The sequence below is a fragment of the Orcinus orca genome, chromosome 7 (genome assembly GCF_937001465.1).
Source record: "Orcinus orca chromosome 7, mOrcOrc1.1, whole genome shotgun sequence".
In the NCBI taxonomy this organism is placed as follows: domain Eukaryota; kingdom Metazoa; phylum Chordata; class Mammalia; order Artiodactyla; family Delphinidae; genus Orcinus; species Orcinus orca.
Window position 1 is genome coordinate 81,386,662 of NC_064565.1, and position 26,116 is coordinate 81,412,777.

The following is a 26,116-nucleotide window of genomic DNA, read 5'->3' on the forward strand; positions in this document are numbered from 1 at the left end:
CATTGAACATTGGTAGACTTGGTGCTTAGAGACCCTTGTGAGAACATCTTTTGGGGTATATACCTGGGAACAGAATTGATGGGTCCTAAGATATGCATGCCTAAGAGTACCATATCACTATCCAGAGTAACTGAACTAGTGTCCTCTCTACCAGCAATAACTGAGAGTTCCTATGTTTCCACATCCCTGGTAACGCTTGGCATTAACTTTCTAATTTTTGCCAATTTATAAGGTGTACAATGATATTTCTCTGTTGTTTTAGTGGGCATTTATTGATCTAGCAATGGTTTTTTAGTTTCTCTTCTTGTGTTTTGGTTTCCTTCTTCTATAAATTGAAAAATGGAAGAAAAAAATGTGTACATTCACACAGAAAATATCTGAGGGATGTGAAGATGATGTTAATTTGAAAGAAAAAAAATACATCTTTTCAGTATCCAAGGAATTTCTTCATGTGCCCTTTCTAATTTAAGATTTTTCTTGAATTTATCAGGCTGTGAGACATCTATCATATCATTTGACTGTCTTGATTGGCAGTACACTTATTTGCTCCCTTTGAATAGAATTAATTCATATAATTTTCTTAGAAAGTTACCAACTGCTCACATAAAGCAAAAAAATCTCTTAATGCTTATTTGGTGCTGATTCTTTAGGGCTTGATTCCTTATAGTTTTGTTTACCTTGTCAACCTTGGACATGCAGTCATATATCTTGCTTATGCCACATAATCCTTTACCCAGACCCTTCATTGTCTTTTGCTTGGGCAGTTTACATAGTGAACGTTTATATTTCTGGTTTCATTCTCTTCCAGCGTGTCTTTTATACCTATTGCCAGATATATCTTCTTGCCATGTGACTGTGTTATTATGTGACTTGCTTATTTAATCAAAATCTTTCAGTCCCCTTCCCTTATATATAAAGCAAAAGCTGAGATTCATTAGTTCTACTCTCAATGACCTTCACATCTGCTTCTACCTACCTTTCCCGCCTCACTCACTGTACTTGCCGTTTTCCACTTCACCCAAACACAGTTCACCAAACATGCACTCTGGGTGCCTGAACATGTTTCTCTGCTTATTCCCTCCTCCTAATTGGCTTGTCCTACTAGCTCTATCTAGTATAGCATGTTAAGAGTCTTTTTTCCTGTAACTTCAGTACAGTCCTCCGGTACCCCATGCCTCGGGATTACTATTTCCTCTAAACTTTATCACTTACTTTCTCTAGGTCCTTCTTTTGGTGCTTAATGTATTTCCATTTTAGATGGAAATATACTAAGCCCCAAATAGATGTCCTGTTTCCTACAATGTAGGTTCTTTTGTGCAGATACTGTATCTCACACCCTTCTCTAACTACTTTCCTATGTTAGTAAGAGAATGATATGCCAAATACTTCCTTGCACTTCCATAGCAACACAAATCAAGACTTGTCAGTTTTTATATATGAGAAACATTGCCTAATAGTTTTAACCTTTCTTTTTTTTTTTTTGTCTGTCACACACACATCCACAGTATGCTAGGGAAACCTTCAACTTCCTTCCTACCCACCCACTACCCCCTAAAAGTAGTATGTCAGGCCACTTCATGATTAAGTGTGGTTATACTGAATTGCCCTTACCCCCCATGATCCACTTCAGCACAGAAGTGGTAGCAGAGAGTTTGGAAATGAGGCATGGTTGCCTTCCTGGCACTTACTCCTTTTTTTTTTCCTATTGTTTCTTATTGAGGGAGTGACACACAATAGCCACATGTAAAACAAATGCAGTACGTATCTTATTGGCTAGGTAAGCGCTTGCTTGATACCCAGTGCAGAGCTCTGGTAAAAGCTTGAGCCAGGACACCTCAGTGAAATATTGAGACCCCAAATCTTTACTTGTTTTACCCCACAAACCAGAGATTAAGGTGTTACTGTTGCTGTGAAAGGAAATACCAATCCAAAGTATACATCTGCTTTGCCAGAAGGAGAGGAGTGAGACATTATGAGAATGTACATTTCCCCCAATGCCTTGTGCTAAATTGACATAAACTGCCCCATATTCTAGTTGCCTGGGCTCCTAGGGAAGAAAGATCATAAAGAAATAACTCAGCTTCCTCCTCTGGAGGTGACAGAAAAGGCTTCGGCTTTTTTATCCATCAACAAGGTGGAAGTGGTCTAAAGGAAGTTTTAAAAAATGCTCACGTGGGCTTCCCTGGTGGCGCAGTGGTTGAGAGTCTGCCTGCCGATGCAGGGGACCACAGGTTCGTGCCCCGGTCCGGGAGGATTCCCACCTGCCGCAGAGAGGCTGGGCCCGTGGGCCATGGCCGCTGAGCCTGTGCCCCGCAACGGGAGAGGCCACAGCAGCGACAGGCCCGCGTACCGCAAAAAAAAAAAAAAAAAAGCTCATGGAGCCTAATTTTTGCCTTTAAGGCATAGTAATGGAAGTACTTCGGTAAAATACGGCCAGATATATGCCTCTATTCTGATTAGATTATCTACTCTTACTCGCTTGGGGAGGAATAGAATATAGAGACAGACATAGAAGCTTCTTAGTCAGAATTCCCAGGCAAGGGAAAAATCAGTCCCCTGGAGGCTGAGATAGATGCATGGCAGGTGGATAGCGACAAGTCCTCTTCCCACTTAATAGGTTAAGATGTTGGCAAAGCAGCATAATACGTCACATTCCAGGATAATTTATTTAATATAAAACCTGTTTTGCCCTAGCTAAATTTTTTATTATGAATTCCTAAAACTAATCTGAGATTTCTATACTAAAGTCATACCCTAAGGGGGAAAACATGTGCAGTTGACCCTTGAACAACATGGGTTTGAACTGTACAGGTCAACTTATATGCAGATTTTTTCTATAGTAAATACTACAGTACTACACGATCTGCAGTTGGTCTTCACATGTGGAATTGAGGATATGGAGGGCTGACTGTAAGTTATATGCAGCTTTTCGACTGGGGCCCTGCGTTGTTCAGGGGTCACTTATGTTGAAATTACATTGTAGTACCTTGGAGATCCTGATCCGCAGTCCAGTCAGTAATTCCAAGATTTGATGTTCCTCTTCTGAACAGATTGCTGTTTCCCTAATGGTGTTCCAGGTAGGGTTTTTTTTTTTGTGTTTAGGAATGTGATATGAAAAACCATGTGTACTTTTAAACCTTAAAACAGTATAGGGAGGTTCACTCTGAGGTGTGCAGAAATTGAAACCATCTGAAGAAATAGAGAACCCATATCTCTCATTTCATGTTTGCTGCGGGGTGTGGTAATGGATGAAATTACCTGATTTATTACTACTCTTTCTTCTGTTTTTGCCAAACTTGTATAGCTGAATTTAAGTAAGTTGCAATATTATTTTGTTGCATTCTCTCCACTTTTTTCCACCCTTTCAGTAAGGAGCTGTATTTGAAACATTTGAAAAATAATTTGTAAGAAAACCTGTATAAGAATGTATAAAGGGGAAGTGAGGTTGAGGATAATCCAGAAGGGCGGATGATCCAAACTCTCTTCTTGACATTGAGTAATGTTTCAACTTCAAGGAAATAACATTTTGATAAATAAATGTAGCTATGTTATTAAGACTTCGCTTAGAGAGGCTATCAGTAATGCTGTCCATTTTTTCCTTTCCTCTCATGTGTACTGAGTTAAATAGAAATTAAAAATAAGATACTCATAATGTGCTGAATTGTCCAGGAAAAATTGAACATTCACTGTTTAGATTTATACATATGTATACATGCATTATTTAAGACAAAAAGAACCTTAAAATACTTAAAAAAATCTCAAGAGTTGATATTAACAGATACTGACATAATTATAACATTGGATCACATTAACAGCTTTGGCAAACACACCTCATTCTTTGTGCCAATGATATCCTTTGTCAGCAGAAAGGAAGGAATATTGACTTATCAAAAGATGAATAGATTTGCTTATTCAGTGTAAATTCCAACGTGGATATTCCTTTTGATTTATTTTTCAAATGTTTATACAGGTTCTTACTGAGAAGGGAAGGGTAGAAAAATATGCAGATAACTTTGAGGAATTATAACCTGAGATAGGACTAGGACAAAGATAGATTTTTAAATGAAATAATTCATCTTGATACAAGAACATCATATAAAAGTCATTTATATGCTAGCAATGAACAATTAGAAATTGAAATTTTTAAAAAGTACTGGTTTTGGGCTTCCCTGGTGGCGCAGTGGTTGAGAGTCCGCCTGCCGATGCAGGGGACACGGGTTCGTGCCCCAGTCCGGGAAGATCCCACATGCCGTGGAGCAGCTAGGCCCGTGAGCCATGGCCGCTGAGCCTGCGCGTCCGGAGCCTGTGCTCCGCAACGGGAGAGGCCACAACAGTGAGAGGCCCGCGCACCGCAAAAAAAAAAAAAAAAAAAAGTACTGTTTACAGTAACAGCAAAAAACACAAACTACTTTGGTTAAATCTAACAAAATCACATAGAATCTGTATGCTGAAAACTACAATTTGCCAACAAAAGAAATCAAAGGAAACCTAAATGAAGATCTATTGTAGGTTTATGGACCAGAAGACTCAGTATTTTTAATATACTAATTCTCTATATAGATTCATTACATTCCCAGTTAAAATCCCAGCAGGCTTTTTTGGAGATAAATGAGTTTTTTCCAAAAATTTTTATGGAAAGGGAAAGGAATGGCCAGAAGAATTTTGAAAATGTACACCAAAGTTGAATTTAAGACTTATTGTAAATCCACAATAATCAAAACAATTTATATTGGTTACAGAATAGGCACATAAATCAGTGGAACAGTATAGAATCCAAGAAAAATGCAAAGGAAATTCCATGTAGAAAGAATAGTTTGTTCAACAAATGTTGCTGCCATAATTGGATGTCTACTTGCAAAAAAATCCTCCCACCACAGACAAAAATTAACTCAAAATGGATCATTGATCTAAATGAAGAAAATTTAAATATAAAAGACTTTTAGAAGAAAACATAGGAGAAAATCTTTGTGTTTTTTGGATTAGGCAGGTTGTTCTTAGATACAATACCAAAAGCATGCTCCACTAAGGAAAAAAGTAAGAAAGTGGACTTCATAAAAAGTAAAAACTCTACACAAAAGACACTTAAACGAATGGAGAGACAAGCCACAGTCTGGGAATAAGTATTTGGAAAATATTTATCTGACAAAAAACTTAGGATTTTTAAAGAATAGGAAAACCAACAATTCAACAACAACAAAAAATGGGTAAAAGACTTGAACAGGCATTTCACTAAAGAAGTTATACCGATAACAGATAAACACATGAGAATTCAGGTACTGGATTTGTCATTGTGGGCTGAAAAGGGTGGGGAGCAACCAGAACTCTCATAAATTGCTGCCAGAAATCCCACTCCTACGTTATCTACATGCAAGAGATGAAGACTTTCGTTGACACAAAAATCTATTTATGAATGTATATAGTGGCTTTATTCATAATTGCCCCAAATTGGAAACAACCTAAATGTCTTTAAGCTGCTGAATGGGTAAATAAGCTATTGTTCATCTTTGGGATATCACTTAGCAGTAAAAAGCAGTGGTTTTCTGATATAAATTGTAACATGGATGAATCTTACACACATCATGCTAAGTGAAAAAAGTGTAGACTCAAAGGACTACATACTGTATGATTCAATTTATATGATGTTCTGGGAAAGGCAAAACTGTAGGGACACAAAGCAGATCAATGATTGCCTAGGTTTGAGGGGCCTGAGGAAATTTGCGGGGGCAGGGGCAGGTCATGATGAAATAGTTCTATAGTTTGATGGCGGTTATGGTTACATGGTATGTACTTTTGTCAAACCTCATAGAACACAAAGTCAAAAAAGGGGGGAATTGTGTATGTAAGTTACACCTTAATTTTTTAAAGTATTAACTAAATAATTCATCTTGAATCTTGACTAGTTAATTCATGCTGTTTGGTTGTTATTCAGGGATGAAAGCAATCATCTTCCTACACAGTAATGTCAGGGAAGGCATCAAAATTGATAGAGTTTTACCTGTGATATTTGGTTCATTGAGTATTCAGTAATGCTCCTTTTAAAATCCTATTTTGAAATTACAAAAGGAAACACTGTATTTTATAACCTAAAAGACACTTCTGTAGTCTCATTTTGTATTACCTAACTGCCTGCTTAATGAAATTGTCCCTTTAATACAACTGATGGGTGAATTATTAAAAATATGGTGAGGAAATTTGCAGAGGAAGAAGTTAGGGAACTCTTTCCTTAGAGGAGGCCGATGAAGAAAGGCCAGAGGTGCTTAAAACTCTAGGGGAGAGAAGAGGTAAAAGCTGACATTGAATCCAAGTCTCACCAGGAGAATTAAGTATTTAGGATCAGAGGGAAAAGATGTAGGAAGAATAGTATTAGATGGAAAACTGGAGAATGGCAGTTTAGAAGCCATTGGTAGATAATCTCCTTAGGTTTCCCAAATAATGTTGCAGGATGTAGTTTGTAGCAATTCATTGAAACATGGAAAATAATGCCTTGCACTGATTTCTTTGTTGTTAACTTCTGCTTCTCTGTTGTAAATGAGAACCTTGTAATGATAACTTAAAAAAAACCCAACCCAGATCATGTACTTTTAGTCATGTAAGATCCCTTCTTAAGGGAAAGAAACAAGCCCCTGCCCCCCAACCTCAGTATTCTATATATTACCTTGCATATACTGAATGTTCAGTAATTGATTGGACATTGGCATATTTAGTAACAAAAGTTAAAAAAAAATTGTTATAATTAGTAAAACTATTGCTTTTGACCCTTTAAGACTATTAGTTCTAGCAGCATTTTGCCCTTCTAGTAATAATGTCTCTCTAAACAATATTTAATCCGTTCTTTACCTAGTGTTCCAGCTTTAGATGAGTAAGAAAAGTCTCTTTATTCTTTTTTTACATTTTTACGATTTTCAGAATTAAGATTTAATTTTTCTTTCGGAATAAATAAAACATAAATATAAACAGCATACAGAGTCTGTTACCTCTGTTCTTAGCCCATTTCCCTTTGAAAAAAGGGCAGAGATCAGAGCGGAGAGCTCTATTTGCTGCTCACAAAAAGAGCAGTGGTGAAGTTCTTTTTTTCTCATGTTTTTCTTGTGTTTTTTAAAGTTTTCATTTCACGTTATCCAGTAAAATTGACCTTGCTGCTTGATGTACAGTTCTTTGAATTTTAACACGTATATAGATTTGTGTCAGTGCTGCCACCATCAAGGGTAACAGTTCCATCACCTCAACAAACCCCCTCATGCGATCCCTTTATAGTCACATCCCTTTTCTGTCCTTGCCCCTTGGTGACCACTGAGTGTTCTCCATCACCATAGGTTTATCTTTTTCAGAATATCATATAAATGGAATCATGTATAACCTTTCAGACTATCTTTCAGCATCATGCCTTTGAGATTCACCCAAGTTTTTGCATGTATTAAGGTTTAAGTAAAAAGTGAAATTTCATTATAAAGCTATATCTTTTTTATGTCATTCTTAATTTTGTTTTTTATTGGAGTTTTCCTGAATTTGTGTGTAAAATCCTGTGGTTTTAAAACTCACATTATGTCTTAACTGCAGGTGATTTTGCAGTTCTTCTTAAAGCAGGCATGACTGTAAAGCAAGCAATTGTATACAACCTCCTCTCTGCCATGATGGCTTACATAGGCATGCTCATAGGCACAGCTGTTGGTCAGTATGCCAATAACATCACACTTTGGATCTTTGCCATCACTGCAGGCATGTTCCTCTACGTAGCCTTGGTGGATATGGTAAGACGGCTTATTTTATATTTTTGTTGTTACACTAAATCTGTAAATCGAATGCAACTTCCAAAAATGGAAGAAATCTGGATGTAGTTTGAAAGACTAATAAATATAACCCATTTTAAAGACATGTGATATCTTAAATAAAGAAAAGTCATTTAGGGCTTCCCTGGTGGCGCAGTGGTTGAGAGTCCACCTGCCGATTCAGGGAACACGGGTTCGTGCCCCGGTCCGGGAAGATCCCACATGCCGCGGAGCGGCTGGGCCCGTGAGCCATGGCCGCTGAGCCTGCGCGTCTGGAGCCTGTGCTCCGCAACGGGAGAGGCCGCAACAGTGAGAGGCCTGCGTACCACACACACACACACACAAAAAAAGATAAAATTACAGAATTATTATACTACTTTGAAGGTTTTGTAATATTGGGGTGTAAATGTTTTTTTGTTGTTAACAAAGTAATTCTTCGAGCTTGCTTTATAGCAAACAAGAAGGAAATACTATACCTCCTTAGGTAAGCCAGTCTTCTGCAGGAAATGATGTATATTCCAAGGGATTTATGTAATTTCCCTTATTTCTAACTTCAGTTTAAAGTTAATAAATCTAAACACTAACAATTAATTTTACTTTAATATCCTAAATATGTTAGGCAGTGCGTTTGCAGAACTAACAATTTGGTTACTTTCTGTTTTTAACTAGATATTGTATTCACTTTTCTTTCTGGTGGGATCTGTTAGATAGTCTCATATCAAATTATATAACCTAAATTTTTAATGACTATTTATTATAGAAAGTTTAGAAAATAAGAAAAAATAAAAATTATTTATATTTTGTACCTAGAGGCAGCCATTTTCCCCCCCTCTCCGTAGGCCTCTAATACCTCATTTATTGTCCTCACGCTCAGCTGATGACCTTGCTTCCTATTTCATGTAGAACAGCGAAGCCACCAAGACCAGCTCCAACCAGCTCTCATCACCATTTCTACTCATTTCCCTGTATCGATGCCTGTTTAACGTCGTTCTTTTTACTATGAAGAAATGTTTATGTTCCTAGCTAGAGCCAGCTCCTTCAAACTTTTCCCTAGACCTTATCTATCCCCTCTCTCACTAACTTCCTTAAATTTCCCCCTCTTTTTCCTGCATCATTTGTTTTTCCCTCTCTGCTGGATCATTTCTATCATCGTATAAACCTCGTTACTTTTCCCATCTTAAAACGGTAGGGGAAAAGGATCTTTTTAAAATCCAGTTTCAGTTTTAGCTACCACCCTATTTATTACTCTCCTTCCCTGTTATAGCAAATCACGTGTTCTTGTTTTTTAATTCTCTTTTCTCATGAGTCTAGCTCATCAGGTTTTCTCCCTGACCGCTCTGCCATGTTACTTTGTCAGATCTACCATTGACCACGACATTATTGCTCAGTCCGCTGGTCGCTTACCCTGCCCGTCTTCATTTCCCTTGTCCTAACAGCAGCATTTGGCTGTTGACCATTCTCTTCTCTTTGGGATGCCTCCTGGTCTGTTGGCTTCTCTACCACCACCACTTCCTGGCTTCCCACCTTTCTAGCTTTCTTAGTCTTCTGCTGGATCTTCTTCTCTTCCCTTACCTCTGAATGTTGGTGAAAGGCCTCTAAGTAATCTTATCTAGTCTCATGGCTTTAAATATTTATTGGCTGATAATTCCTAAGTTCACATCTTTAGCCCAGGCCTTTTCCTTACCTCCAGATTAGCCTGTCTACCTGCTTACCTGAATATCTAAAAGGTGTTGCCAACTTAATATGTTCAGAAACTAGCTCTTGATATTTGCCAACCCTGCTCCTTGCACCAGCACCACCTATAGAATCCCACATCTATTAATAATAACTTTATTCTTCTGGTTGCGCAGATCAAAACCCTGAGTATCATTCTTTGACTCCCCTCTTTCTGTCCTTCCCACATCTGCTGAGGGCTCCCATCTCCTCATCACCTCCACTCCACTCTCACTCCAGCCACCATCATCTTTCTCTTTCTAACTGTTCTCCCTGCTTCTGCCCTTGCCCTGTCCACCACACTCTGTATCTACAACGCACCTTGGGAGATTTTTTTGTGTGTGATCCTTGTAAGATTAGATCATGTCACTTGTGAGCTTCAGATCCCTCCATGGTTTTCCATCTCATTCAGAGTAGAAGCACAAAGTTCTTCTTTTGACCTTCAGGGTTTTTAATCCTCCTGAGCATTTCTTCTCCCTTTCCATCCCTAACTTTCCTAACCTTACCTCACCTCCTCTCCCGCTCCTCTACGAGGCACACTGTGCCTCAGGCCCTGGTTCCTGCTGGTCACTCCTGTGGGATATCTCGCAGACATTCTCCTGGCTAGCTCCCTCACTTCTTGAGGCATCCTATCTAAAATTTCAGTCTCTGCACCAACATTTCACATCCTCTATTCCTACTTTACTTTTTTTTCCTTTGCACTTGTATCTCAGTCTACTAATAACACATTAAACATTTATTGAGCTCATTGTGTGTCCCACTATGATATCAGTTCTGGGAAGGCAGGCGTTTTTGTCGTATTTCATTTACTGCTGGAGATGCAGTTCATAATTAGTTGAATAAAGAATGAATGAGCTAATTCTTACATTAGAGAGCTAAAAGTGTAAAAAGAACCAGAGAGTCATTACAGTAAGGATTTATATTCTAATGAAGAAGAAAAGCAGCCATTAATTATAATTCTTTGGATACGTGTTATGATAGAGTGGTGCAACGTGTTTGTGGAACTACAGAGGGAGGCTGGCTAAAAATTGGGTAATAAAATTAGGGAAGTTTTTCTGGAATAGGAAATTTGAGCCAAGTCTTAAAGAAGATAAAAGAGTTTATCGGAAGCAAGAGGAAAGGGCATATAAGAAAACAGAATAATAAATAGCATCATTCTTTGACCAGTGAGTCTACTCCTGGGACTGTATTCTGAGGAAATAAAGTAAAATGATTACTGCTAATAAAACAAGCAAGCAAATAAATAAAAATAAAACCATATGAAAATGTTCTTTGCAGAGTAGTTATAATGTCACAATTGGAAACACCTAAATATTCTAGAAGACAGGGACAAACTATCCACATATATTTTAGGGTTCATTTAGGAAATAGATAATATATCTACAGTGTCATTAATTAGGTAGTTGGTGATCGGATCATGAGTCACACAACATGCCATGTTAAAAAGATTAGAGCTTATCTTGTAAATTTTGGGGGACCATTAAAAGGTTTAAGCAACAATGACATCTCATTTTTATTTTACAAAGACCACTTTGGCTATAAGGGGGAAGTTTTTATTGATGTAGAGTCATTCAGTAAGATAGCAACAGTACCAGAAGTTTTAGTACCTTTAGGATACCCAGTTGGAAGCATCTGGTTTTTAGGGGGCTTTGGATAGCACCTGTTTATCAACCAATCTGGAGCATTTTTGCATGTTAACAACTGTGGTCATAGAGGTAGGTACTGGCTGGCTCTTAGCTGTGGTTATGACAGACAACATTGGTGTTGGCATTCAGGATAGAATTGAAGCACTGTGGTGCCTCTTCTTGTTGGTATGTGCACATATCTAGAGGGGATATTTCTGTGAAACATACAATGTTTATGCTTAAATATTAAGGAAAGTTAGAACTGAAAGTTTTTGTAACTATAAAAACTTGGGGAAAAACGTAATAAAATCTTCTTACTAAAACCATAGGTAGGAACTGGCCAGTTTTAGTCTTAATCCAGGGGTTGGCAAGGGACAGATAGTAAATATTTAAGCTTGTGGACCATATAGTCTCTGTCACAATTATTCAGCTTTGACATTTGTAATGGTCTCTGTCACAACTACTTAATTCTGCTGGATAAGAACAGTAACCTCCATTAACGTACACTACTGCCGTAGACTTCTAAACAGAATAGATGACCAGCATGAAGTACTTCTTAAATAGGACCCTCAGGTGATTGTTAAATATACTGTAGCACTGTCAGAGCATGGAAGTTGGATTAATTGTACTCATTATTTAATAATGATTAAGGACGTTTCTTCCTAGGCAGGCATTATGTACTTAACGCTACATTTCTCCTCCCTAAACCCCAAAGCACCAAGATATTGTTTGGAGTAAAGCTTAGTGTCCAATAGAGAGTAGCATATCAATGTCATCTTTCTGTAGCTATTCACTGCAAACTTGAAAAAAAACAGATAAGTGAACATGAAAATTGGAAATAGTTCTTTTGCAATTTTGATTAGGTTTGGGTGGGAAGAATTTATGCTTATAATCACATACATTCCATCTTCAGCAAATCTCATTTCCGTAGACACGTTAAAGATTTAAGTTTTATACTTTGAACTATGGATTTATTTAAAAAAATTTTTTAAATTTATATTTTGGCTGTGTTGGGTCTTCATTGCTGTGCACGGGCTTTCTCTGGTTGTGGCGAGTGGGGGCTACTCTTCGCTGCAGTGCGTGGGCTTCTCATTGCGGTGGCTTCTCTTGTGGCAGAGCATGGGCTTTAGGCGCATGGGCTTCAGTAGTTGCAGTATGTGGGCTTCAGTAGTGGCTCGCGGGCTGTAGAGCGCAGGCTCAGTAGTTGTAGCGCACAGGCTTAGTTGTTCCACGGCATGTGGGATCTTCCCGGACCAAGGATCGAACCCGTGTTCCCTGCATTGGTAGGCGGATTCTTAACCACTGCGCCACCAGGGAAGTCCCTGAACTATGTCTTTTTTTTTTTTTTAATAAATTTTATTTAGTTATTTTCGGCTGGATTGGGTCTTCGTTGCTTGCAGGTTTTCTCTAGTTGAGGCGAGCGGGGGCTATTCTTCGTTGCAGTGCGCGGGCTTCTCATTGTGGTAGCTTCTCTTTGTTGAGGAGCACAGGCCCTAGGCGTGCGGGCTTCACTTGTTGTGGCATGCAGGCTCAGTAGTTGTAGTTAGCGGGCTCTAGAGCACAGGCTCAGTAGTTGTGGCACACGGGCTTAGTTGCTCCGCAGCATGTGGGATCTTCCCGGACGAGGGCTCAAACCCGTGTCCCCTGCATTGGCAGGCAGATTCTTAACCACTGCACCACCAGGGAAGTCCCTGGATTATTTTTAAATGTAATATATGCTTGTGCTTTAGAAGTTGAGTTGTACTTTTCAATGCACTGTGCCTTTAAAGATATTGGAAACTTTAAAATTTAAAAAATTTTATCACTTACGAGAATAGAGTACACTGTGATGGCAGTGTGCTTAACTTGGTAGTTCTGCTGTGTAGCCTTGATATACTATTTTCTGTGTCTGTTGTCGGAAGGAAAATAATGGCTTTTAAGGGCATAGAGATACCAATTTTGGAATTGTCTGTTAATGTGTACCCTTGATGAAATGTGCAGTTGGAAATGAGAATTTTAGATGGAAAAGGGTGAAGAAATGATACAATTTTGAATGAAATATCCCCCAAAGGAATCTTACTTTCTCAGTGAGCTTAAGACAGATCAGTAAATGTGGGAATTGTGGTGTTTTCTGAGAGTCTTATTTGCAACAGTAACTTGTCTTATACTTTAGCATAAATGTCAGTGGACAGTAACTTTAAAAAAGTGACTAGTACATATATTATGTGCATTTGTTGGGGGATGAGGAGGGTACAGATATAGTGTTTACTTAGTACACAGCTAGAGCATAAAATTTCTTAGTGTTTGACTAAAATATGTGTTATGGTTAACATTGTTTCAATAAAATAGTTATTAGTAGTTGTGCTTTAGTCACTAGTTTTCTTAAGTAGGAAAATGTAAAAAAAAAAAAAATGAGCAAAATATTATACAAAATTGCTTTAAAATATTTTTTAGCTTCCAGAAATGTTGCATGGTGATGGTGACAATGAAGAACATGGCTTCTGTCCAGTGGGGCAATTCATTCTTCAGAATTTAGGATTGCTGTTTGGATTTGCCATCATGCTGGTAATTGCCCTCTATGAAGACAAAATTGTGTTTGACCTCCAGTTTTGACCATTCCCAGCAATCACTGCTGATTACAAGAATGTTACCATGCAGCTTTGCATCTGTTCCTTGTACTGTAAGCACATTGCTCAAAGAAAAGTCAGTGGCTTGCACTACTTACAAGTTCACAGATTTGAGCCTGACCACAAAGACCGGTGCTCAGTACTGTTTTCCCTGCATGAAGGGGTCTTTTAGAAATATAAAGCTTGTGATAAAGAAAGGAGAAAACGGGACTCTGTGAACCGATGTTGATATAGGTTTGATTAAGACTTTTTAAAAAAATAATCATATAAAACACTAAAGTAGTCTCTTTATTAGTAGAAACTTCTGTGGCTATGCAGAAATAGAAATTGAACCAAAAAAAAATCCCTTAAACTTTAAAAATATTTTAAATGGACTTTGGGAAGACTTTTCTTTGTGCTAAAAATGAATTGTATTGTCCTTTAATTCAGCTCCATGTATACATGTGGTAATAGGGATCAACTTGACACAGCTTTGAATCTGCAGAAAGTAGACTATAGCACCTAGAAGAAAGCTCAGGCTGCATTAGAATATGGATTTAGCATTGGGAAAAGCCCTTATTCTTGAATCTAGAGTTACTATTTTTGTATATATTTGCATAGGATTTAAACTTGCAGCCTAAACTACTGAAATTTGTGATTGTACATTTGTGTGAGCTTCAGTTTAATGAAAGATTCATAACGGTTCTTTTATTAATATTATACTTGGTGTTTGGGTTTGTTTGTTTTTTTTAAACTTTTGTTTTTGTCTTGGGTTTTTTGGTGGGGGTAAGGGGTTGGAGCATGTGGTAAAATGTTTTTTCCTTAAAATTGTAACCCTTTAGAAAATGTCAGTGAAATGAAGAACCCAAACATGGTCTAAATATTCAGATTTCCTTTAGTTATTTATTTGGGAAATTTAAGTTTTAAATGCACGTAGTGCTCTACCAGTTTGGCATTGGAACCTAGAGCACATGCGCTGGCTGGAGGTAACGTTGTAAGGCGGCAAGTTTACCGTGTCCATAATCTGTACGTGGAGTGTCAAAACGGATATGAGGATGATCTCCATTGATGCCATGGCTCTCATGGCACCAGGTAACTTGGAAGATGCATTTAAGTTCAGTAACTCAGCTGAAATCACATGATCATTTTGTGCCAAGATATGCTGTTGGTGCCTGATAGGAATTAGTCTCTTTTTTTTAGGTACCCTGTTCTCCTGCCATAAATTGTGAATGATTTGTGAGAAATGCAAGCCATGTTTATCCTGAATTTTGACCTAATAATTTGTAGTATTAATCATATGCATGTAGCTCTCTGTGTGCCACATGGTCTTCATTTATGCCAGGTAAACTGTATTTGAACTACGTGCAGGCAGCTTTGTTTTAATCTGCTTGGCTACCTGTGTGGCTGCTTTAAAAATCTTATTGTTCAGATATTTAAGAGCCAAACTCGTTCCATTCCATTTGAAATGTATTCATTTAGTCCTCCTCCTTTCCCCAGTTCCTTTCCTCTTACTCCGTGAACTTTAAAACAAAAAACAAAACTGAAAGCAGCACATGCATTCAGGTATTAAGAGTGTTGCCAGTATTTCTTCTTTATGCGGTAAAGCAAGGGAGCTTATTAGATGTTATTTCCTTAATTTATGCCTGAATTTGAAAAATTATTTCTGGCTTTCTCCATGGCCTCCTGTGACAAGTAGGAGTTTTATACGTAGATCACTTTCAGCACTGGGCACTGAATTAGGACAGTCCTCATCTCATTGCTTGGCCCCTCAAGCAACCTAGCTCAAAGGTGCTGATATTTTATTTAGTACTGCCAACTTGAAGTAATTCAAATATCTTGCTTTCTGAACCAAGATATATTTATAGTTCATTTTGGGGTTTTTAATGCCCAAGGAGGATTCTGCATTCCAGCATTAAGTCTGCTTATTTTTAAAACTTTTATGAAAAGCAACAGCTGGAATATACTCCCAGACTTAAAAAGAAATACCTGATTTAAAGCAAATAGGTTATGCTGAAGTATACAAAAGTTTTATATCTTCTCAAAACTGCTATTATCTTTATTTGCTGGATTTCTTTAAACTTTTAAGAGGGCTGTAACAGTTGCTGCTAGTGTTTTGTTTAGGGTTCCACCAGTATTTAGTTTTCACATCATCCTAATGTATAGTTTCAAGTCTTACTAGACAATCTGAATTCCACTACATTTCTCTTTGGCTCCAACATTCCCTTTAGCTTGACCAGTCTAATTTAACATGTGTTTGTTGGAGGTCATTAATGTTACTTGTACAATGCTGTCACTGTGTGACATCCATATGAATTTTGGTGTATATCACATTGCATTCAATCAGCTGTGATTATGCTTAGAAATACTATAGTAAGTAGATGCAGTGTGAATTTATTCCATTAACAGTAAGTCAGTGGCTTAAATGTGATTATGGTCCTGCAAGGTGATACTTGCTAAAATATCTAAACTTTTTTTTTATTGTAACTGAATCAATCATTTTTTAAAAATTTATAAAGCTGGAAATGATCAAATGCTGTTTTTTTTTCATTGTCAACAGTGGTGTGTCATTTTATGTATGTTCCTAATGCTTATGGAACGCTCCCAAAATAAAGTTATTCAAAAAGAGCAAATATACCAGTGTGTTTTGTTTAGTCTTTATGTTAGATTCCTTACACTGAAGTATGAATCATTTTAAATATAGGCTGCATTTGCACATAAATGAATTTATAATTAAGTATAACTAATCAAATTGATTTAAACCAAATAACTTCTTTAAAAAGTAAAATATAATTTCTACTCAACCATCTAACAAGAAATAGGAACAGGGAAATGATACCTTCTAATTATGAATTAAGTTGACATAACAATGCTACACCCCGTCCGATCCAGTGCTCCTTGGGTTGGTCAGAGGGAAGAGTCATGGCAATCACAAAATTTGTAGAATGGCCAGTGGTGGACAACGTTCCTCTCCGCTCACTTGTCTTATACAATGGGGCAGTATAACTTGGTTGTTCTGGTATATCTACCCTCTTACAAGGCTTTAGCCACATCTAGAAGAAAGTAGACAAAATTTAAGTCAAGGCTGTTGTTATATTTACATATAATTGAACCTAATATGGAATCGTTGGCATAAAGTTTTAGTTATGTCTGCAGATTTCTATGGGCTAAATCGATTTTATCTTTGTCAGCAGTGCTGCCATTGCTCAAAACATTCTTCTTTTAGAGCTCTCAGAGCTATCTATCTTCAGGGCCAGTGTATACGAAGCTAAATGAGAAAAGAGTCATTTCCACCTACTCTCTGAAAAAGCATACTATCCATTGTTTATTCATCATCTCCCTACCATACCTACCTGAGGATGACCTTTGGTGCTTACAATAATAAAATCAGGTATACTTTTTCAAAGGTTTATCTGCCACCACTGATACTCAAAATCATGTTGCTTTATTAAAGGCCAATCCCAGAATATTCTGAAAGGATTTTTATCAGTGATTGTAGAACGAGATCACCTCCCCATGTTACGTGGCTATTTTAAAGGGCCTATTATGTATATTGTGCTGTTTAAAACATAGTTGCCTTTATAACTACACTACAACCGCATTATTCTTAGAGGGTCATTAGCCAAGTTCCTAGAATGTTAAGCATAGTTGAACCTCACCAATCTCAATAAGATTTTAGGGCAAGTTGATCTCTGAATATAAGAGTAAAGAACAAACTGTCATCAGAAAGGTGAAACAATGGTTTTAAAACTCGAATTCCTTTTTCCAGTAGTAATAATAGCAATACTTGAGGTGATAAGTCTCAACAGCCCCACTGTTTGGAGCCCTTTTTCTGGTTTCTCAGGTTTAAGCACAAATTGTATGAAGGAGCTAATTAATAAGGGTGCTAGTCTCTCTCCCACATAACTGTGGAGATCCATAAAGCAGTTTTTCAGATATCATTAAATACAAGGACTTGCAACACTCAAGTTGGACGTATTTCAACTAAGTGGATTTTTTTAATGAGAATTTTTCTTACTAAATGACTTCCTTTTTTGGGAGAATTATCCACTTATAAAATGCTTCTATTCACCGCAAACTTAAGAGTTTCCATATGAAAGAAAAAAATGGATCCAAATCAACTTCTGAAATTGCAAACATTTGCCCTTGTGACTTTCAATTTGGGTCCCATATTTGAAACTTTCTCTGCCCACAGTATCTTGGTATATATGGTAGGTTTCTTGCAATTGGCTGTCAGCTGGTCCCTCACTGTACCTGTTAGAGCCGCTCTGAAGGATTATTGCCTTTGAGTAGCTCCCAGTGTCCCACAAACAGAATTCATGTAAAATTCAGCCTATATTTTATCATTATCCCAGACCAACCCTTCAAATTGTGTGAAAATCTATCTAGTCATCTTCTCATGATGCAGTAACAGAAACTTAGTATTTATATAGCTTAGTATGCCCATGCTGAAGATGGGTCCTAGAAAAAAAATTTTTTATGTGTATGGTTTTCATATAATAATCTTTTAATCTGCAAGTTTCACATTTTTAGGTCAAGGTATATGTAAGAAAAAAAATCATAAACATATGTATGTGTGTGGATGTGGATATATGTATACAGTCAATCCTCATTATTCCTGGATTCCGTATTTGCAAATTTGCCTATCACTAAAATTTAGTCCTAATCCTAATGTCAATATTCTGCACTTTCATAGTCATTCACAGGCATTCTCAGAGCAGCAAAAAATGAGTCACCAGCAACCATGTTCCCAACTGAGATTGAACCTGGTGACATTCTGCCTTCTTGTTTCAATTCTCATAACTATAAACAAGTATCCTTTTGATGGTTTATTTAATGCCAAGGTTTTTGCATTTTTGTGTTTTTTGTTGGCGATTTCGCTGTTTAAAATGGCCCTTAAGTGTAGCGCTGAGGTGCTGTCTAGTGTTCCTAAACGCAAGAAGGCTGAGATATGCCTTATAGAGAAAACACTATAAGCTTTGTTCAGGCGTGAGTTACAGTCCATGAGTTCAGTGTGAATGAATCAACAGTATATATTAAGTAAGGTATCTTTAAACAGAAACACAAATAAAACAAGGTTATATATTGATCAAGTAACAAAAATGTGACCACAGGATCACAGAAACTTAACCTTATATTTCGCCTAGGAGTTCAGTATTCACTAATTCAATGTTGGAAGCAAGCTTATAGAACACTACTACTGTGAATAACAAGAGTTGACAGAATATGTGTATGTCTGTGTATAAAATAGCCTCCCATGTATATATCATTAAAAAATACTAACCACAGGCACTGTATCATAAAGAATTTTGGGATGTGATTCTGCAAGTTTCTTGATCTTTCTATTCCAGGAAGCTCCATCCAGAAATAGTCCATGAATGAAAACACCTAAATATAAAAGAAGCAGGTTAATACAAGACTTTACATATGCATATTGATTGAGTTCTGAGGCTGAAATTCCTGCCGGTGAATGCTGTGCAGGTGATACTAGGTCAGCAAATGAAGGCCTGCTTTAAATGAAGGCAATGTTCTAAGTTTGTGTTAACATTCTTACTTCAAGAATAGCTATACTTTGCCTAGTCAATTAATTCAGTAAAATTAGATGTGGAAGACGAAAAGAGGAAAGGAATTTTAAATTAGTCTATGTGAAGTTCTCTGGGCAAATGCTATCAGGTTTATATTTTAACTGACCAATGAGTATAATGTTGTTAAGAGTCCACAAAATCTACAAGAAAAGGTCTTAATGTAATTGTAGGGATCCAGTGGCTTCTAGGCAGCATGTGAACAAAATACCCTTCTGCTGATGTCTAATGTCCTGAGAGTTAAATTTCTCCTCCCCTTTTAGAATCTATCCAAGGCCACGCCTCAATCTGTATGCAAGAACACATGGATGAACTCCCTCCAGAATGCAATATCATACACGAACAGCTGAAGAACACAAATTAAGGGATCCATGAAACCTGGATCACATGCCCTGGCTATCCACTTATGTAAAAGCCTCATGAATTGAATATGGGTATCTGCACATGAAAATATTCATTGTAATTGTTGCACAGATATGAAGAGAAGCAATGAGGAACTTAGGAAGACTTAGGTTTTATCTCTTAATGTGCTGTGTGACCTTGAACAATTCATTTAACTTTAGACCTGTTTTTTATCCAGAGGACAACTGGAAAATATTTGTAAAACAATAATGCCTGCTTTGTCTACCTTGTAGAGTTAGAATCAAATCAGCTATACTGGTGAAAGCGCTCTGTAAAAGTAGGATATAAAAATCTACTTGGGCAGTGCTGTCCAATAGGACTTTCTCCAGTGATGGAAATATTTTATATCTGTGCTTTCCAATATGGTAGCCATATTTAGCTATTAAACACCTAAAACGTGGCTGGTGAGACTGAATTTTATTTAATTTTGGTTATAAATTTAAAAGGCCACATGGGGATAGCCCAGTGATGGATGTTAAGGGAAGACTTAACCTTTTCTTCTCTCCAGGTTTTAACTGACAGAAAGCATAGTTGGAATAAAATGTCAACTACTGGCAAAGCACTTGTCCAATAAATTCCCAAGTATTACTCTAGTAAAGCTGAATTACAAAATGCATCTTGAGCCTGGGGCCAGGTGGGGGGTGGACCTGCCTGCAGGAGCAAGAGAGGTCTGCAAGCACATCCTACATGCTAATGTCTCCAGCCAGATCTAAGCCCATTGGCCAGTCACAATAATAGATGGGAACAGAGAAAGTAGAGGAGACCCTACAGACAGGTCCCAGAGAGCCATTTAATACCCTGGCCTTGCTGACTTGTAAGCACAGTCCAGTAAATCTCTGACTCTAAGCAATAGGATGATCTATTCCTTACGTGGGAAAGATTATGTCAGAGAGAGTAAAGAGAAGAGTTCATTTCAACACCTAAGAAAAGTGGCAGTAGGGATAAAAGTTCCCTCCTACCTAACAACAATTTTATAAGAAATGTGATAGGGACAATCAAATATGTTTTTGTTTCTCATGGTCAATAAGGGCCTTTTGGAAAACACAAAATACAAAATGACAGGAGATACTAACTGGGTCCTGTTTCACAGGTGCTCTTGCTCTGTGTCACACCTTTGCCTCTGTGAGCCATGGTCAGCACAGGGTGGCGGCCACAGCATCCCCAGGCCCTCTCGTTCACTCCTTCCTGTCCCCTTCCTGCTTTGTAGTGCTCTCCCTGTTGATGACTCTGAGTCACCCTGTAGTGCCCAGTAGTTCAGATAAGATGAATCTTAGGCAAACACATCTAGAATGTATGACACTAACACTAGATAGATTTACAATGGCATTGTGGCCACTTTAAAAGTCACTTTAAGAGTGAGTAGCTGGGGCTTCCCTGGTGGCGCAGTGGTTGAGAGTCTGCCTGCTAATGCAGGGGACACGGGTTCGAGCCCTGGTCTGGGAGGATCCCACATGCCGCGGAGCAACTAGGCCCGTGAGCCACAACTACTGAGCCTGCGCGTCTGGAGCTCCACAACGAGAGAGGCTGCGATAGTGAGAGGCCCGCGCATAGCGATGAAGAGTGGCCCCTGCTTGCCACAACTAGAGATAGCCCTCACACAGAAATGAAGACCCAACACAGCAAAAATAAATTAATAAACTCCTACCCCAACATCTAAAAAAATAATAATAATAATGCTCAACTCAATACAGAATATTGTATTGAATTGGCTATAGAACCACCAACTTAAAAAAAAAAAAAGAGTAGCTTTTCTCATGACCCCAAAATACACAACACCCCACAAAAGACCCGGAATAACCAAAGCAATCTTGAGAAAGAAAAACAGAGCTGGAGGAATCAGGCTCCCTGGCTCAGACTATACTACAAAGCTACAGGCATCAAAACAGTGTGGTACTGAAACAAAAACAAATAGATCAATGGAACAGGATAGAAAGCCCAGAAATAAACTCACGCACCTATGGTCAATCTACGATAAAGGAGGCAAGACTATACAATGGAGAAAAGACAGTCTCTTCAATAAATGCTGCTGGGAAAACTGGACAGCTACATGTAAAAAATGAAATTAAAACACTTTAATACCATATGCAACAATAAACTCATAATGGATTAAAGATCTAAATGTAATACCAGATGCTATAAAACTCTTAGTGGAAAACATAGGCAGAACACTCTATGACATAAATCACAGCAAGATCTTTTTCAATTTGTCTCCAAGAGTAATGGAAATAAAAACAAAAATAAACCAGTGGGACCTAATTAAATTCAAAAGTTTTGCACAGCAAAGGAAACCATAAAACAAAAAGACAACCCACAGAATGGGAGAAAATATTTGCAAACGATGTGACTGACAAAGGATTAGTCTCCAAAATTTACAAGGAGCTTATGTGGCTCAATATCATAAAAACAAACAACCCAATCAAAAAATGGGCAGAAGAACTAAATAGACATTTCTCCAAAGAAGGCATACAGATAGCCAAGAGGCACATGAAAAAATATTCAACCTTGCTAATTATTAGAGAAATGCAAATCAAAACTACAATGAGATATCACCTCACACCAGTCAGAATGACCATCATCAAAAAATCTACAAACAATAAATGCTGGAGAGGGTGTGGAGAAAAAGGAACCCTCCTGCACTGTTGGTGGGAATGTAAATTGATACAGCCACTATGGAGAACAGTATGGAGGTTACTTAAAAAACTAAAAATAGAGCTACCATATGGTCCAGCAATCGCACTCCTAGGCATATATCCAGAGAAAAACATGGTTTGAAAGTATACATGCACCCCAATGTTCACTGCAGCACTGTTTACAAAAGCCAAGACATGGAAGCAACCTAAATGTCCATCAACAGATGAATGTGGTACATACAAACACTAGAATATTACTCAGCCACTAAAAAGAATGAAATAATGCCATTTGCAGCAACATGTATGGAGCTGGAGATTATCATTTTAAGTGAAGTAAGTCAGACAAATATCGTATGATATCACTTATATGTGAAATCTATTAAAAAATGATACAAATGAACTTATTTACAAAACAGAAACAGTCTCACAGACTTAAGAGAATGAACTTATGGTTACTGGGGGGAGAAGAGTGGGGGAGGAGGGATAGACTGAGAGTTTGGGAATGGCGTGTACACACTGCTATATTTAAAGTAGATAACCAACAAGGACCTACTATACAGCACAGGGAACTCTGCTCAATACTCTGTAATAACCTAAATGGGAAAAGAATTTGAGAAAGAATAGATACATGTATATGTATAACTGAATCACTTTGCTGTACACCTGAAGCTAACACATTGTTAATCAACTATACTCCAATATGAAATAAAAATTTTTAAAAAAGAGTAGCTTTTCCCATGATGTTTAATTTAACATTAGGTAAATGAGGTTGACTTCTTTATGAGCCCCAGAACCAGGCATATCCTGAAGTTTGTATGAGGAGACAGACTGTGGACTGGTAGAGGTGAGAAAGAAACTGTGCTTCTAGCCCCAGTTGTTCTCAGGTCGGATCTGTGTTCCTTCCCTTAGGGTCCCATGAGAAATTGTTCCTTGGGAAAAATTCCATTGCTCCAAATCATTCCATGGAATCTCCTTTCTTTCTGGTAATTTGCTAAGCACGAAGGAAAAAGCTAGAATGACAAAAAGGCTAAGCTGTGGATATCTGTATTTGGGGGAAAATGTTTGTGTGTATAAAATTAATAAAATTCATGATTTAGTGAACCTCTATCAGCTACTGTAAATCAAACCTGGGCTGATTCTTTGGTATTCAGTAAACTGGTTTATTTAACTGATGGCTACTCTACTATGGGATCTTGGAACACTAAATGGTCTTTATTGATCTTTAAATAAGTTGTGCTTTATACCTGCTCCACTGTTTTCAAGATAATTTTGGATTTTAATAAATTTGGATCTTTAATAAGAGCAGTTGTGGGTTAAATTAGTAAATCAGTGTAAACGGAAATAGCAACTACCTTGTACAACATCTGAGTTTATATATAACAATTGGAAATTCAAGAGTTTAATCTTAGATATTAACTAGTTTATAAACTTCAGGTAATGCTTTTTTAACTTCTCTTTTTTTTTTTTTTTTTCCTGTTTTTTTTTTTTTTTTTTTTTTTTGCGGTACGTGGGCCTCTCACCGTTGTGGCCTCTCCCATTGCGGAGCACCGGCTCCGGACGCGCAGGCTCAGCGGCCATGGCTCACGGGCCCAGCCCCTCCGCGGCATGTGGGATCCTCCCGGACCGGGGCACGAACCCGTGTCCCCTGCATCGGCAGGCGGACTCTCAATCACTGCGCCACCAGGGAAGCCCTAACTTCTCTTTTAACTGAGTTCAAAAACATAACTTTGATGGGCAGCATATACTACTCAGACTTCAATTCAAATGCCATCTTCTGCCTTTTATCATAATGATATAAGGAAAATTGAGGGAAAAAAATTATTCCATCTGATTTAAATACTTAAGAATCAGCCACAGCTCTTCAGAAAACTTTCCTTGGGCTTCCCTGGTGGCTCAGTGGTTGAGAGTCTGCCTGCCGATGCAGGGGACACGGGTTCGTGCCCTGGTCCGGGAAGATCCCACATGCCGCGGAGTGGCTGGGCCCGTGAGCCATGGCCGCTGAGCCTGCACGTCCGGAGCCTGTGCTCCGCAACGGGAGAGGCCACAACAGTGAGAGGCCCGCATGCCGCAAAAAAAAAAAAAAAAAAAAAAAAAGGAAGGAAATGAAATAATTACAGAGTGTGATTAATGTTTTGAAGTTAATAAGCAAAGTTGTAAGAGAGGCTAACAAGGTGGAGTGAGGGCTTCAATAGATAGCCCTCACTCTTCAATTATTTGTAAAGCAAATAATTGCTTTACAATGTTGTATTAGTTTTCTGCTGCACAGCGAAGTGAATCAGCTATACACATACACATATCCCCTTCCTCTTGGACCTCCCTCCCCCACCATCCCACCCATCTAGGCCATCACAGAGCCCTGAGCTGAGCTCCCTGTGCTATACAGCAGGTTCCCACTAGCTATCTATTTTACACATGGTAGTATATTTATGTCAAACCATAAGGAAGTGCTTTCTGATGAACTATAACATGTGCTCAGACCTGAAGTTTGAGGAGCGCCCACCATGCTAAGTCTGCTTAGGAATAGTACTACAAAGATCCCAAAGAGAAAAGAGCTTGAGGTGATCTAGGAATTGTGAGAAGGTCCAGTGTGCCCTGTGTGGGGTGGCACAGGATGGGCTCCAGAGGTGGACAGTGGCTAGAATGTGCCTGGCCTCATAGTCATGGTAAGGGGTTTAGAGTTTATTCTAGCTACAAAGGGAAAATGTCATTATTAACTTACTTAGTCATCTGAATTTCAATGGGGGCTTAGTGGTGACATGATCTGTTTACATTTTTAAAAAACTTCTGTGGCTTCTGTAGAAATGAAGGATTATAAGAGTGTAACACTTGTAGGAAGATAAGAGGCTAGAGCAAAAGTCTGAATAAAGATGGAGGTGGCAGGGCTTCCCTGGTGGCGCAGTGGTTGAGAGTCCGCCTGCCGATGCAGGGGACGCGGGTTCGTGCCCCGGTCCGGGAAGATCCCACATGCCGCGGAGCGGCTAGCCACGTGAGCCATGGCCGCTGAGCCTGCACGTCCGGAGCCTGTGTGCCGCAACGGGAGAGGCCACAGCAGTGAGAGGCCCGCATACCACCAAAAAAAAAAAAAAAAATGGAGGTGGCAGCAGCATTGTAGATGAGCAACTGCATGTGATGTGAGTATGTGAGGGAGCAGAAGAACGAAGAATCCATGGGTTTCTGGCTGGACAGTGGTGCCATTTGTCGCAATTCATTATAAGTTTTACATTTCCCGGAGAAAGCAGAAGTGGAGATGTCAGGCAGGCAGTTGGATACAGAGGTCTGGATTTTAGAGGAAAGATTTACACTGGACATTCAAATCTGGAAGATATAATCCAGGAGGTAATATTTAAAGACACAAAAAGTATGAGGTCGGGCTTCCCTGGTGGCGCAGTGGTTGAGAGTCCGCCTGCCGATGCAGGGGACACGGGTTCGTGCCCCGGTCCGGGAAGATCCCACATGCAGTGGAGCGGCTGGGCCCGTGAGCCATGGCCGCTGAGCCTGCGCGTCCGGAGCCTGTGCTCCACAACGGGAGAGGCCACAACAGTGAGAGGCCCGCGTACCGCAAAAAAAAAAAAAAAAAAAAAAGTATGAGGTCACTTGGGGAGAGGATGCAATTAGAAAAGAGAAATGCATTTGGGGTCCTTGGGAAATCCAACATTGAGAGGAGGAATAGCTAGCAAAAAGCATGAATGTGTCCAGTAAGAAAGGGAAAATCAGGAGAGGGTGATGACTTAGAAACAAAATGAGAAGAATGTCTCTAGAAAGAAGAAGTTGTCAACTGGTAAAGACTGCTAAGAGGTTAAGATGAAGACAGAAGAG

The 26,116-nt window shown here is 38.6% G+C and overlaps 2 protein-coding genes across 7 annotated transcripts in view; one reads left to right on the top strand and one right to left on the bottom strand.

Moving 5' to 3' along the window:
* SLC39A10 (solute carrier family 39 member 10) overlaps positions 1 to 16,319 on the top strand; it is a 133,131-nt gene extending 116,812 nt beyond the window's left edge. For 4 of the 6 annotated variants that reach the window (XM_049712140.1, XM_033400316.2, XM_004276951.4 and 1 more), the window contains 2 exons: positions 7,558 to 7,748; positions 13,538 to 16,319. In XM_049712140.1, the coding sequence (XP_049568097.1) occupies positions 7,558 to 7,748; positions 13,538 to 13,696 (350 nt within the window). In that variant the 3' untranslated portion in view covers positions 13,697 to 16,319. Of the gene's footprint in view, positions 1 to 2,983; positions 3,078 to 7,557; positions 7,749 to 13,537 lie in introns of those variants that run through there. The other 2 variants (XR_004475263.2, XM_049712141.1) reach the window with 2 other exon arrangements.
* The window catches only part of DNAH7 (dynein axonemal heavy chain 7), a 250,715-nt gene continuing 239,187 nt past the window's right edge, over positions 14,589 to 26,116 (bottom strand). The window contains exons 63-64 of the mRNA XM_033400318.2: positions 18,971 to 19,074; positions 14,589 to 16,739 (exon numbers count right to left, since the gene is read on the bottom strand). Coding sequence (XP_033256209.1) covers positions 16,533 to 16,739; positions 18,971 to 19,074 — 311 coding nt within the window. The 3' untranslated portion in view covers positions 14,589 to 16,532. The remainder of the gene's footprint in view (positions 16,740 to 18,970; positions 19,075 to 26,116) is intronic.